A 14,188-nucleotide genomic window follows, 5' to 3' on the forward strand; every position below is an offset into this window, starting at 1 on the left:
ACAGGCGCTATGCAAGTGTTATTTTAAGCACTATAATGCCTGTAAAGTGCCTCAGTGTGAAAGCAGCCTAAATGTTATTCACTTAACCTATAGATGGTCATAAAGTTATGGCATATTTAGCAGAAAATAGTCAGATTAATGCATACGGATTTCACCTTTTTCTTACATAGGGTGAATGTTACAGAAAAAAACGTTCCCTATGTAATTTTCAGTCTCTTTCACATTGCTGGACCGATTTGGTCTGCCTGTGAGTTTCTTAGGCAGACTCGATCAGACCACCCATTGCTCTCTATGGAGAGGCGGATGTCAGTGAACATGTGTCCGTTGACACCTGCCAACATCCCATCTGATCCTCTCCACTAAAAATCCATCTGGTGGTTTGGATGACAGTCAGATGGAAAGGGACAGACAGTTCCTTTCCATCTGACAGCCCATAAAGGACAGTGGGATGTGTCCATATCCGCTCTGCATCATCAGACCTGTCATCTGCCTGCTCAGCGGAGATCAGCGGACATATCCCCTGCTGAGTGGGCAGATCGGCTGGCGGACTCCACCAGTGTGATAGGGGCCTCAGAGTAAATGCTTACCAAAGAATATTGGACAAATATTGTGCACATTTCTCATTTAATTTGTGACAAATAGTTCCCTATACAGTATTTGTTGTGGTGAAATGTGTATTTATAAATACCAATCATTTACCAAACATTTGTTATGTTAGCAATAATGAATTAAAAGTTTCCAATGTAAATTTATCAAATATTTATTTTGTATTTCAAATGTGCTACATAAAAGTAATTACCGGTATGTACCTGGAGTGTTAGTCATCACTTTTGGTTAATAAATTTATATGAGGTTTAACATAGTCATAGGCAGTCTTTCCAACTCCTCTTGCAATCATATGATAAATATTTTAGTACATCAAGTTATCACCTATGGACTGTCTTCCCACAGTTTTTGGAAGTTTAACTGCACCATTGTATTGCACTCACTGAGAAATCTCAAACCCACTATCAAATAATCCACTTCCCTAACCAGAATTTAGAGGTGGGCAATCTCATTGGTTATAGTATAGAAGGATGAAGTGCAGAGTACAAACCCACTGCTGTGTTATACTTGTCAAACTGCCAGCACAGTAAGAATATTTCTACCACGACTGGGTGCAAGTCACAAATTATCCAAAGCGAAACTTTAGTCTGTATCTAACAGGGCTACTGCTCTTCTTCGGTGGCGGCTTCACGGTTTTGGGTTTGGCAGGTATGGGCAAAGTCTTTTTCTTTTTGGGTACTGTTACAGTAAAGGATAGTTCAGGAGGATCTATGTGCTTGATCCTAGGGAGAAAGTGTGTTGATATATGCTGAGGTTTCACTCTTGGGCTAGAACCCTTTTTGGCTTTGCCTCTTTTATTAAGAGCCACATACCACCTTCTCCCTGTTTTTTCAGTTCTGTAAGTAGCTGAGGCATAGGTGTTATAGCTGTTTTCCTGATACCTTTCCATAAATTTGCATTCATCTGTAAATTTATGCTGAAAAACAAAAGAGAGATACAATATTAGTCAAATTAACAAATCAGGAAAGGCAGGTATGTAAACCAAAGCTGTCCTACTTAACGATATAAGGAAGATATAAGGTAATGGAACAGATATTTATTATGCTGTGATTCTCTTATGGCTTTGCTCATAGTCTTTTCCAGCAGTACTTCCTACAGTTCATTTTTCATACACAGATGTGTATGGAATACTGTAGGACACTACCTGCTCTTCCTTTGAGCCAAGGATTGCTGTTTCCCTTGGGTGATATTTCATAAGTGTTCTGATGTTGCAGTTAATGAAGTGGCAATCTGTCCCAAAAATGCATTTCGAAGTGAAATTATATTGCTTTTAAGTCAATTGTATTGAAATTATTGTTATTGTATTATATATAAAGACTTAAAGGAAGACAAAAAAGAGTTATGTATTTTATTTGACCTCCCTGCTTAACAACTGTTGACAAGATATTAGCTAAAGAGGGAGAGAGCGTTGTTTTCAGTGAGTTGGCCAACTCAGTGGAGTTGATTTACTAAGAAGTTGAGACTGTAAGTAAGTCTGATTTTGCTTTTTTTCCCTATTTTATTGGTTGAACTGGTTGGATCTAATGATCTGCAGGTAACAGAGTCTTGTTTTTACTAATTTCTCTTGGGTGATAATGTGCATAGCATCACAATGTTCGCTAATATTAGGTAAGCATTCATTTTGGAAAGTGATCAGTCTCTATTCCTTCTAAGTGTATGCTCATTCCTTGATGTGAACATTTACTCCCCAGAATAAAAAATCACAGGCAAAAGTGAACATTTATCTTCTAAAGTGAATATTCATATTGCTAAGTAAACCGTCTCTGTGGGGTTAATTTACTAAAGGCATATCCACTTTGCACTACAAGTGCACTTGAAAGTGCAGTCACAGCAGATCTGAGGGGGACATGCAAAGAAAATAAAAAACAGCATTTTTGCTTGTACATGATTGGATGATAAAATCAGCAGAGCTTCCCCTCATTTCAGATCTTAACCTCAGGTTTACAACAACTGCACTTCCAAGTGCGCTTGTAGTGCATTTGTAGTGCAGAGTGGATTTGCCTTTAGTAAATCAACCCCTATGTCTCTAGTAAATCATCCCCCACAGACCAATGTTGTAGGAAGGAGCAGTGAAAAATTACATTATATGCATAGGAATTACTGATCAATAATATTCACAGCTATGGAGCGGGTAGTTTTTATTCACCATAGCCTGTGTTTACTTTTAATACCATGTCTTTAACAGGGGGATTAAAACCATATAGGAAACATTAGGCTTCTAAAGTGAGCATAAAGTGAAAAATGTTCCTTTGATAAATCAACTCTCACATGTAAAAATACTCACATACTGTACAAAAAATAGACATTTTTCTTAAGCCCCTTTTACACAATTTATAATTTACACATTACCTTCATTTTATTTTTTTAACACTCCTTGAATGATCACTTTTAGCAACTATATAATCTTTACTAGAATATGAGCTAGCATTATGTTTAAATCTGTAATCCTTAAATTTTTACACCACCAGGGATCAAACAATATTTTCACCTCTTCATACCACAATGTCTTATTATACATTTTTTTTTTTTTTACTGTAGCATAGATTTCTTTTTACATGAAGTCTTTGAAGGTGAATATCTCCCCTGCTTTTACAGCAAGAAGTGCATTACTTCTTGTACCCTTTTAGTATAAATCTCACCTTTACTTGAGTACATTAGTATGATAACCATTTATGAATTAGGCTCTATCTACATTGTGCCCACCCTCAAAAGGTAATATAAAACTAAAGGCACGGACGAATGAACTATATACTTTGACAATTACTATGCAGTGCTAATTCAGCAGGCATTCACACCAGCCTTAAACAGTTTTTATTGGAAATAGTGTGCCTTATGCATCCTCTGAAGTGTAAAATGATACTTTGCCTAATTTGTGATCATTAAAAGACAAAATATAGCGTGCTTTCCAGACTCATCTGTATCATGTTTCCTCTTTGTACATTCTGTGGCTTGAGGCCAGAAGACATCTGCCTTACCGATTTTTAACAATGATAATGTTTGCAAGCGATGACCTTCAGTCTCTTCATTATAGCCCTTTGTTAAATAATGAAATAATTTAATACCTGCAATTTGCTTGAAAGATTTGAACATTTATTTTTCAGTAATTACAATGAAGCTACTCTACACTAGTCAGATTGCTTTATTTTATTAAAGATATATTTTTTTTTTTTGCATTTGTGACACATTAAGAATTAATACTGTTGAAAAAAAAAAAAAAATCAATTTTTTACTGAAGATTCCATTTTTGCCCAGCTATTTATATTTTAAAAATATCAAGGGTTTTTACTTATGTTCCAAACAATATAAGCAAAATTCACAAGAAGTATATTGATTGCCATAAGGCCCTGTTCACACATGAGCAATTTTCTGTAAAGCTTGTAGCTCTAAAACGCTCAACAAGCCAAATCCCATTAATTTCAATGGCCCCTGTTCACATTTGAGCATTCTATCACCTGAAACAAAACGCCCGAAGCTCAAAAAAGTATATGAGCTTCTTTTTGGCAGATTATAAGCATTTTTGGCCCCTTAGACCTTAATAGAAACACCTGACTGGAGCATTGTACAAGCATTATACAAATGTTTTCTACTCAAATAGTAGCTCTTCACCCATAATTTCCACTCCCTCTCCTCCCCCCTAGTGCTTTCTATTGGCTAATCAAAAATGCCTGTAGCTGTAAGACACTTGTAATACACTTATAGAATGCTTTAAAAAAGCTTGAAAAAGCTGCAAAAAAGCTTAAAGTGGTTGTTAAGCCACTATCTCATTTTTAATTCATCCCGTGTCAGATAAAAAACTGCATCCTAATGCCTGTGCTTTATATAAAAAAAACTTTCTACCTGTTTTAACAGCATCTCCCAGTGATAAGATAACTCCAGGCTCTCAGCTCTCCCTGTGTGATATCTTCAGTGGGTGGGGCCAACCTGCTGACATCAGACGGGGAGGCAGCGAAGAGAGGAGCTGAGAGCCTGGAGTCATGTGATCACTGGGAGACACTGTTAAAACAGGTAGAAATTGTCTTATTTTTATAAAGCAGAGGCACTAGGACAGTGTTTTATCTGACATAGGGGATGATATACAGATCAGTTTGTTTTAAAGCAGTGGGGAGAGGAGAAGATCAGCCATAGTGGGAGATGACAGGCAGGGAGGGGAGGGGGAGGAGGAGGACAGAGGGAGACAGAAGAGCTGCAGATAGCAGCATATGACGGAGGCACGTACACTACAATGGTGTCAGGGCTCAGCAGCCCTGATATATCGTGGTCAGTGTACAAAGGGGAGTGTGGAAACTGGCAGGATCAGCCAGGTACTTCAGGTGATAGAGGGGGGCAAAATACACAGCACAAGCACTGTGCTGTATAACACGTTTTAAAGGAACAGGATCTTTATTCTATTTTTTGGGGTTAACACGTTTTAAAGAAAACGACCAAAAAACATCAGTGAATTGATATGCTCAGGTGTGAATGGAGCCTAAAGGTATTCTCAATGTTAAACTCAAAATAGGACCCCATTATAGAACACCTGAGTATAAATACAAAGAGGTGCTGCTCTATACCCTTCTCCATATAAGTGAGATCTCCTTCACAAATGTTCTTTGCTCTCGTGAACCTTTAGCAAACCCTAGATTCATTTTGGTAACATTTTATAATCCAGTTTTGCTACCTAGTGATCACCAGCCTTCCCTCTGCTGTCTTTCTCTTCTCTGGTCTTGCGATGAAACACATATCCTCCTTCTTCCCTTCCATTTATTGTGAAGGAATGGGAAAGCTCTTGAATGTAAGTAGTAGTAGTACTGTTTATAATTGTGATTGGGCATCACAGCAATTATGAGGCAAAGAGCCACTCTAATTGGCTCTGTGCATTTAGCTCATGATCTCCTCTGATCTCCTCTGGCTAATAATAGCAATACCTCAGGCATTTGCCGAGCACACACATGAACAGTAAGCAAAAGGATGTTTAAAACATTCACTTACATAACTGCTCACCCTAGTGGCTACTTTAGTACAATGGCTGTTAGGAGGGTGGTTAATGTAGACCTCCACAACTCCATGGTTGTTAGAATGAGCACTTTAAAAAAGCCATGACATAGATAATATTGTTGGTTATGATAGTAAAAGAGAAACAGGAAAAAACGTATATATTTCAAAAGCTGTAAATACTGTCTCATAAAAAAATGCACATTGTATTTTATTGTAATATACCCCCAATTAATACAAATCAAAGAGGGTAGAACTTAGATGTAAAACGTGCTAGTGATGTGAACAGCTAAAAAAAAACCGCACCTGTTCAGTACCATATTTCTACAGGCACCCTCAGTGACATTAATGGATTATAGGATTATCAGTATGGACATTATTTTATTCACCATAAACTTCCTTTTGAGTAAATAAACTTTTAGCAGGAAGAAAACATAAAACAGTCAGGGAATGCCATGGAACTTGTTTGGATTAGTCATGATGACCTCAGATTGGGGGCTTTGTAACATGATCTTAGACAAGCTGAAGGACTCATTGCATGGAAGAAATATTTTAGAAGATGCAGATTTCCATGATCAAAAGAATTAACCTATTTGTTATCCAAAACGGCTTAAGCTCTGCATGACTATGCTAGCCCTCGCAGAAAAACGCAAATGACATCAGAGTTTTACTAATTTTCCATGTTTAATAGTTGCTTTGCTTTACATGTGTGTACAGGAGCCATTACAACACAAAACATCTGTTATACATAAAAAAATGACAATATGCAATCTGTAAAATATTTTACGCTTTGGAAGTGCTAAGTAAAAACATTGAAAAAGACAATTCAGTTATAAGGTTTGTTTATTCTTGTAGTGCAAGTCAGAAAAATTACATAATAATAAAAATATAAAACTGGTAAAAATCTAGTTACTATATCACTGTTACATGCTGCAACACTCTGTAGCAATGATCTGCTAAAGTGAAAATCACAGTGATACAGATTTTCTATGTGGCAATGGAATAAGTACACTGGAATTTTTTACAATGTCATCATTAGCTTTTATCTATAGCAATATAGTGATACTATAACGTACTTTATGAGATGTCGTCCATCAATAACATTATCCCAGCAGTCTTTGTTTTGTTTTGTTTTTTGTTACTTTTCTACTTCTAGTAATATTGCTAGCTGTCCAGCAAGAGGTGTGACTTGATAATTTCAACATATATGTATTGTTGCAAATTTTTTGACTATGTACCATATTTCTAGTTTTAATCCTTTGTACCAATATTTTTTTTTTTTTATATCTCCATTGTACTTTATTAGTGCCAGTATAGTCCCACCCCTAAAGGGTACTTCCCATTTAGCTGTTCAGCAAGAGTGGTGGTTAGAGGGTCAAAAAAACAAACATATTACACTGGTGGAGAAGAGGAAGGTGTAGGGGGGGAATTACAATGGGCAGCTTTGATTCGTATGGCTGGTGATGAGTCAAATCTACCTGGGTTTGGTTTCAGCAGAGTTGGGCAAACATAACTAAAGTTTGGTTGCTGAATCTAAACCCCATTGAAGTCAATAGGAGCTGAATGATAGAAATCAGTTATGCCCATTTTCTAGGCTAATAGGCAAGTGATTGTCAAACGAATGGCATAGGGCCTGTTTTGCTTTGTCTTTTTGGTTACTTTGTGGTAAAGCAATGAAGCAGAAAACTCTGTAGTTATATTAATGTGCTTTTACTAAACAAGAATGGTGTACATACAAAATACCTTACAACTGCCTAAAAACAATGCAATACCTTAGTAAGAGGGCTGCTAATAACATACAGTCATGGCTGAAATTGTTGGCATCCCGGAAATTTTTCCAGAAAATCAAGTATTTCTCACAGAAAAGTATTGCAGTAACACATGTTTTCCTATACACATGTTTATTCCCTTTGTGTGTATTGGAACAAAACAAAAAAAGGAGGAAAAAAAGCAAATTGTACATAATGTCACAAAAAATCCAAAAATGGGCCGGTCAAAATTCGTTGCACCCTTTCATAATTGTGGATAAATAAGATTGTTTCAAGCATGTGATGCTACTTTAAACTCACCTGGGGCAAGTAACAGGTGTGGGCAATATAAAAATCACACCTGAAAGCAGATAAAAAGGAGAGAAGTTCACTTAGTCTTTGCATTGTGTGTCTGTATGTGCCACACTAAACATGGACAACAGAAATAGGAGAATAGAACTGTCTGAGGACCAAAATTGTGGAAAAATATCAACAATATCATGGTTACAAGTCCATCTCCAGAGATCTAGGTTTGCCTTTGTCCACAGTGAGCAACATTATCAAGAAGTTTGCAACCCATGGCACTGTAGCTAATCTGAGAAGAAAAGAGAAAAATTGATGAAAGGTTGCAATGCAGGATAGTCTGGATAGTGGATAAGCAGCCCCAAACAAGTTCCAAAAAAATTCAAGCTGTCCTGCAGGCTCAGGGAGCATCAGTGTCAGCTCAAACTATCTGTTGACATTAAAATGAAATGAAACGCTATGGCAGGAAACCCAGGCGGACCCCACTACTGACACAGAGACACAAAAAAGCAAGACTACAGTTATCCAAAATGTACTTGAGTAAGCCAAAATCCTTCTGGGAAAACGTCTTGTGGACAGATGAGACCAAGATAGAGCTTTTTGGTAAAGCACATCATTCTACTGTTAACCAAAAACGGAATGAGGCCTACAAAGAAAAGAACACAATACCTACAGTGAAATATGGCGGAGGTTCAATTATGTTTTGGGGTTGTTCTGCTGCCTCTGGCACTGGGTGCCTTGAATGTGTGCAAGGCTTCATGAAATCTGAGGATTACCAAAGGATTTTGGGTTGCACTGTAGAGCCCAGTGTCAGAAAGCTGGGTTTGCATCCGAGATCTTGGGTCTTTCACCAGGACAATGACCCCAAACATATGTCAAAAAGCACCCAGAAATGGATGACAATAAAGCGCTGAAGAGTTCTAAAGTGGCCAGCAATGAGTCCAGATCTGAATCCCATTGAGCACCTGTGGAGAGATCTTAAAATTGCTGTTGGGAAAAGGTTCCCTTCTAATAAGAGAGACCTGGAGCAGTTTGCAAAGGAAGAGTGGTCCAAAATTCCAGGTGAGAGGTGTAAGAAGCTTATTGATGGTTATAGGAAGTGACTGATTTCTGTTATTTTTTCAAAAGGGTGTGCAACCAAATATTAAGTTAAGGGTGCCAAGAATTTTGACCAGCCCATTTTTGGAAATTTGTGTGACATTATGTCCAATTTGCTTTTTTCCTCCCTTTTTTAGTTTTGTTCCAATACACACAAAGGGAATAAACGTGTATAGCAAAACATGTGCTACTGCAATACTTTTCTGTGAGAAATACTTGTTTCTGGAAAAATTTCTGAGGTGCCAACAATTTCGGCCATGACTGTAAAATAGGGCTTGATGAACATGAACCAAAGCAAAAATAAAAAGTTTTTTAAAGTCTCCTTAGCAGGAAGCAGTGATATTAGTAAAAATAAAACAAAAATGCAAAACTCTATTAAACCTTTCATGCATGAATTATAAAAATCACAGTCAGGATTTTTTTCTTGAGTGTTTTTATTACTCTTAATAAGAAAAAACATAACATAATTTTTTTTGAACATTCATTCTCTGAGTTCTTCACATGTCCACTCGAGTGGACTGCATGCAATTGAGGTTTTAATTGAAGAATTTAGATGGTATCCTTTAGGCCTGTCTATCAGGCTCTGCACGTGAGCTCTACAAAATATACAGACATTAACTATTAGGCCCCATCCACATTGGAAGTTTTTAATGATGTTTCTAGGGGGGCCCACCATTTTTTTTTCTTCCAAACATTCCTACATGTTAGCCTATGTTTCCATGCACAAATAAAAGCGTTTAGAGGGGTTTAGAGGCAGGGGCTTTTAGCAGAAAAAAGCCCACTACCAGTGCATCCAGGAGCAGCCGTTTTTTGGCACATAATGAGTGTTAACACTTGAAAATAAATTAATTTTAATGGCCAGAATAAATTATTAATTGTAATTATGGCCCAAGTTAGAATTGACACTAATACAATTTAATTACAATATGTTTTTTTAGGTGTTACTTGATGTTACCATATCTTTTTGACCTTCAAGGGTCTCCTCCTATAGATGTATTGGCAAGATATTCCTAAGCTGCCCAGCCTTTCTGGATTTCTGTGGGCCTTCTTGTTTTTGAGATTTTTTTTGCACTTACAAAGGCTTGCCAGTGGGTGGCAGAGTATAGGGTGACACATTGGCATCCATTGTAATGAGTGATATGTAACTATACAATCAGAACTCATGCATATACAAAAAAACAGCTTTTGAATAGCTGTCCACTGTAGTGGCCACTACGCATGTAAAGTTTAAATAACATGTATGGGGGCTGCCATGACCTGGCCTGTGAAATGGTGCATCTGTGAGATGTATAGAACTTAGTACAGCAAGACTGACTTTTATAAAGAAAAAAGTGAGTTTATATTGCTGGCAAAATTACAGCTTCCAGCCACTTTGTCCTGATTGTAAACAGAATGGCCAGTCATTCTTCTCATCTTAGATGAGTCTAGTGTTGATCTTAATCTTAATCTTCAGATGAACGTCCAAACAGTAAATGTTCAGTTCGAAGTTACATTCGGAATGAACATTGAGCTTATCTTTACTTATGGCTTAAATCCCTTTTATAAAAGAAGAAGAAAAAACTAAATTTAATTTAGTTTACAATGTAACTGCATAGAAATTGTCTACCTATAACTACCATATAACTACCATATCCAATGTCCACTGGGTGACAATGCTGCTGTGTAATTTCACTACTGATTTAACAATATTGTCATCGTTTTAAAAGAAGTGGGGAAATAATGGGTCTACTGGCAAGATCAACTGGAAGGTAATATAGCTTTGTTACAGGGGGGACTCCCGTTGTGCTTGTTCATGCTAGTGACAGATTACATTATATATTTTTTTTTTTTTTTACTCTTCCCATAGTTCCACTTTAAATTCAATATCCGATTTACTCTACATAAATGCAGTGCATCTTTTCATTAAAGATAGTTTAATTTTATATTATAATTTGAAATAAAACTGTAAAGACAATCTTTAGATTTGAGGGATTTTGAATATACAATACAGTGTAGTATGGAAGAATATAAATAATTTCTTTCCTACATTTTAGCTATCCGTAGACATATATTTAGGGATCATTATGAAGAAATCTGGCAAATTATTTTAGGTTTATTGGTTTAAAAAATATGTTTGCTTAGTAAAAATAGTACGTTTTCATATCATTATTTGTATTTGTAATGTTTAATTAGTTAACCAAACATAGTTTAACCTTGCTACCAAAAAAATACTCTTTTGATAAATTACCTCTTTCAGTAGGAGATGCTCTATACTATGCACTGTTTTGTCTTCTTGGCCATCATCATGCTTATTTATTAAACTATTTACAGATTAGAAGCATGGCTGCATGAAAATTATACGATGAGCTTTTATAAAGCACGGAGGTATTTAGAAATAATTAGACCATGGAATAATTTGCTGCCAAACCATAAAGAAAGAACAGATGTCATTTTTGCTTTATCTTATTGTTTAGATCCAAGATCATTAAACATTTGGGTCAAGTTTCTCCATTATTTGTGTTTCTTCTTATAAGCTGAGGAATTGCACTTTGTAACCTTGGACTGTAACCGGTCTAATTGGAATCCACTTACAGCACTCTTCCTTTCCGTGATAATTAACCAGAAGGTGGATGGTTTAATTTAATTTTACTTAGTGCCCTTGACATAAATCATTCTGCAGAAGGCATAATTAAGACTTTAAAATGTGCTTGTGGTAGATCACTAGCAATTGATGAAGGTATCATTTTGTTGTGTAATGGGCTTTTTACTTGTTCTGAATGAAATGAAGACAGTTCTGCTGCAGGGATATTTCAGCAGTGGAAAATGACTATTAGCACTTTATATGAATACAGAAAAATGCAGAAAGTTTGCATTAACTTAGATCCTTTTTCAGGCTTTCTGCATACATAAATTCTGAGAAATGGATCTAGGTTATCCTAAAAGCTTGCATCTTTATTAACTTAGTTGTACTAAAGTCATTCTATGCATTAAAATAAAAAACCTTCTGTGTGCAGCTCCCCTGTTAGCCCCTCTAATAGTTACCTGAGCCCCCTCTCTATCCAGCGATGTTGCACAAGAGTCTTGGCTGTCTGGGGCTTTCCCTACTCATTGGCTGAGACAGCAGCAAGGCGCTATTGGCTCCCGATGCTGTCAATCAAAGTCAGTGAGCCAATAAGGAGAGAAAGAGGGCAGGACTGAGCCATGGCTCCATGTCTGAATGGACCCAGGAAGCTGTGACTAAGCTTGGTTGCCCCCATAGCAAGCTGCTTGCTGTAGGGGCACACCACCGGCAAGGTACCTGAGAAAAGGAGGATCTGGGCTGCTCTGTGCAAAACTGCTGCACAGAGCAGGTAAGTTCAACATGTTTGTTATTTTTATAGGAAAAAACATGACTTTAGTATCACTTTAAAGTGGTTCTAAAGGCAGAAGGTTTTTTTTCTCTTAATGCATTCTATGCATTGAGTGACTTGGCTGTCTGGGACTCTCCTGCCTAACTGGCTGAGACACAGCAGTGGCTCCATTGGCTCCCACTGCTGTCAATCAGTCAGAGAGCCAATGTGTTTTTTTTTTCAACTAGTAACAAGCATACAGTTTAATGCGTCTGTCAAAAAAAAAGTGTGATAACTCTACAGTACAACATTGGGATTAATCTTTGAGCCCCTGTAAATGTATTTGTAAAATCAAAGTAGTTCTATAGTCACAACGTCACATTTTATAACATCAGCATTTTCAAAAGTAAAGCAAACAATAGTTATTTTGACAATCCAGTATGAGCTTACTTGAAAAACCTCCTTTCATGTTGTGAGTTCTGCCTGTCTGCTGTCTGCCTCTTTCCACAACTTCCTGGATCCCCTGCATTGCTGCTTCTCCTTTGCTGTTTACTTTCAAACTCTAAGGCCTACATATTCAATGGTACCTTACCGCTTGCAAACAATGATTTTTCCACTGATACTGCCTCCTGAACTCCTCCTCTTTGCACCTCTGTAGTTTGAGAAGGCATGCTCTGTGAAATGTGTGACACAACAGTGCCTACTCACAGGGCATAGGAACTACGAGTGACAGAATTCTAGGAAGTAAATGTGGGGGTTCTTCACAAAATACATTCACAAGCATCAGGGCAATTCAGATTAATAAGAATAGGCTAGAAATAATTGAAATTGAATGTGGAAATAAATATATGATTTTATATGTTGACCGTCAAAACACTTGAACAACAATAAAAATGGTACAATCAGTGCAAACAAAAAAAAAGATATAAGAAATATTATTGCTAGATGGACACTAGAGGATAGTCACATTTCCCTTAAAGCAAACCACAAAAACATGTGCAGCGCAATAGATGATAACATCCAGTCCAAAATGATAAAAAAGTCCTGGTAATTGCAGATGGAACCACAAAGCCCAGATTGCAGCATAAATATCCACGGGGGTGTAAAATCCGGTACCAAACCACAGGTGACAATACCCTCCATCAACGAGTAAACTGCTTGCTCACCTCAACGGATGGACCCCTGAACTAACAGAAGGTCAAAAACGCCTGTCCCACCTTTGGGTAAATGTGGATGCCAGCGAGGGTCTTGATACTCACATGCACATGTGGATGAGACATACACTAAGTGATCTCTGCTAACTACAATCCAGGCTTTATTAAAAAAATATAAATTGCACACTTACATAACATCCAATGATAAAAGTCTCAGAATATTGACAGTCAATAACTCGTCTACATAACAGGATGGTAGCAAGAATTGTCATCCAAATGTAGCGCCTCCCTCTATATGCGTTATGTCCAGCGGGATTCGTCAGCAGGGTGGAGCTACCTAGTCACCCGATGAATAATATAGAGTACTAGCTACCATGGAGATAACAGGACACCAGAACCCACGGCTGTAACAAGAGACCTCACAAGCCACAGGGAGCGTCAACTACAAGCCCAAAACAACACTACACTGTGTCCAGAGTTGTCACTGCAGGGAGATCTGTGTCCTCCAACATCTGTCAAGGCCTGGTCATCAGCCTGACACCTCCTCGACTCTGATCTGAGTAGCAAGTACCAAGACCCTCACTGGTATCCAAATTTACCTCAAGATGGGACAGGCGTTTTTGACCTTCTGTTAGTTCAGGAGTCCATCCGTTGAGGTGAGGGTACTGTCAGCTGTAGTTTGGTATCAGATTTTCTACCCACGTGGATATTTTTGCTGCACTCTGGGCATTGTAGTTCCATTTGGAATTACCAGGACTTACTTTTTTTTATCAGTTTATCATTTTGGAAAAATGATCATTTATAAAACATCTATTTTATGTTTTTATAATACACTTGAACAACCAAGAATGCTATCTATCACACCCTTTTCTGGAATGTTTGTTGAATGCCAAATAACAGCATGCTTTGCAGTTCCAGATCTTGTTTAGTAAGATCAAACAGATGTTTTGAGAGACAAGGATACTCCAGAACATTAAAACAACGACTAAGCAGATGCACC

The 14,188-nt window shown here is 37.4% G+C and overlaps 1 protein-coding gene across 1 annotated transcript in view; it reads right to left on the reverse strand.

The window, feature by feature from the left end:
* Positions 1-744: 744 nt before the first annotated feature.
* Positions 745-14,188, reverse strand: part of FGF5 (fibroblast growth factor 5) — a 118,466-nt gene continuing 105,022 nt past the window's right edge. The window contains exon 3 of the mRNA XM_077476173.1: positions 745-1,522. Within this exon, the coding sequence (XP_077332299.1) occupies positions 1,172-1,522 (351 nt within the window). The 3' untranslated portion in view covers positions 745-1,171. The remainder of the gene's footprint in view (positions 1,523-14,188) is intronic.

The sequence above is a fragment of the Lithobates pipiens genome, unplaced genomic scaffold (assembly GCF_037356315.1).
Source record: "Lithobates pipiens isolate NorthernLeopardFrog02 unplaced genomic scaffold, aLitPip1_a1.2 Scaffold_13, whole genome shotgun sequence".
In the NCBI taxonomy this organism is placed as follows: Eukaryota; Metazoa; Chordata; class Amphibia; order Anura; family Ranidae; genus Lithobates; species Lithobates pipiens.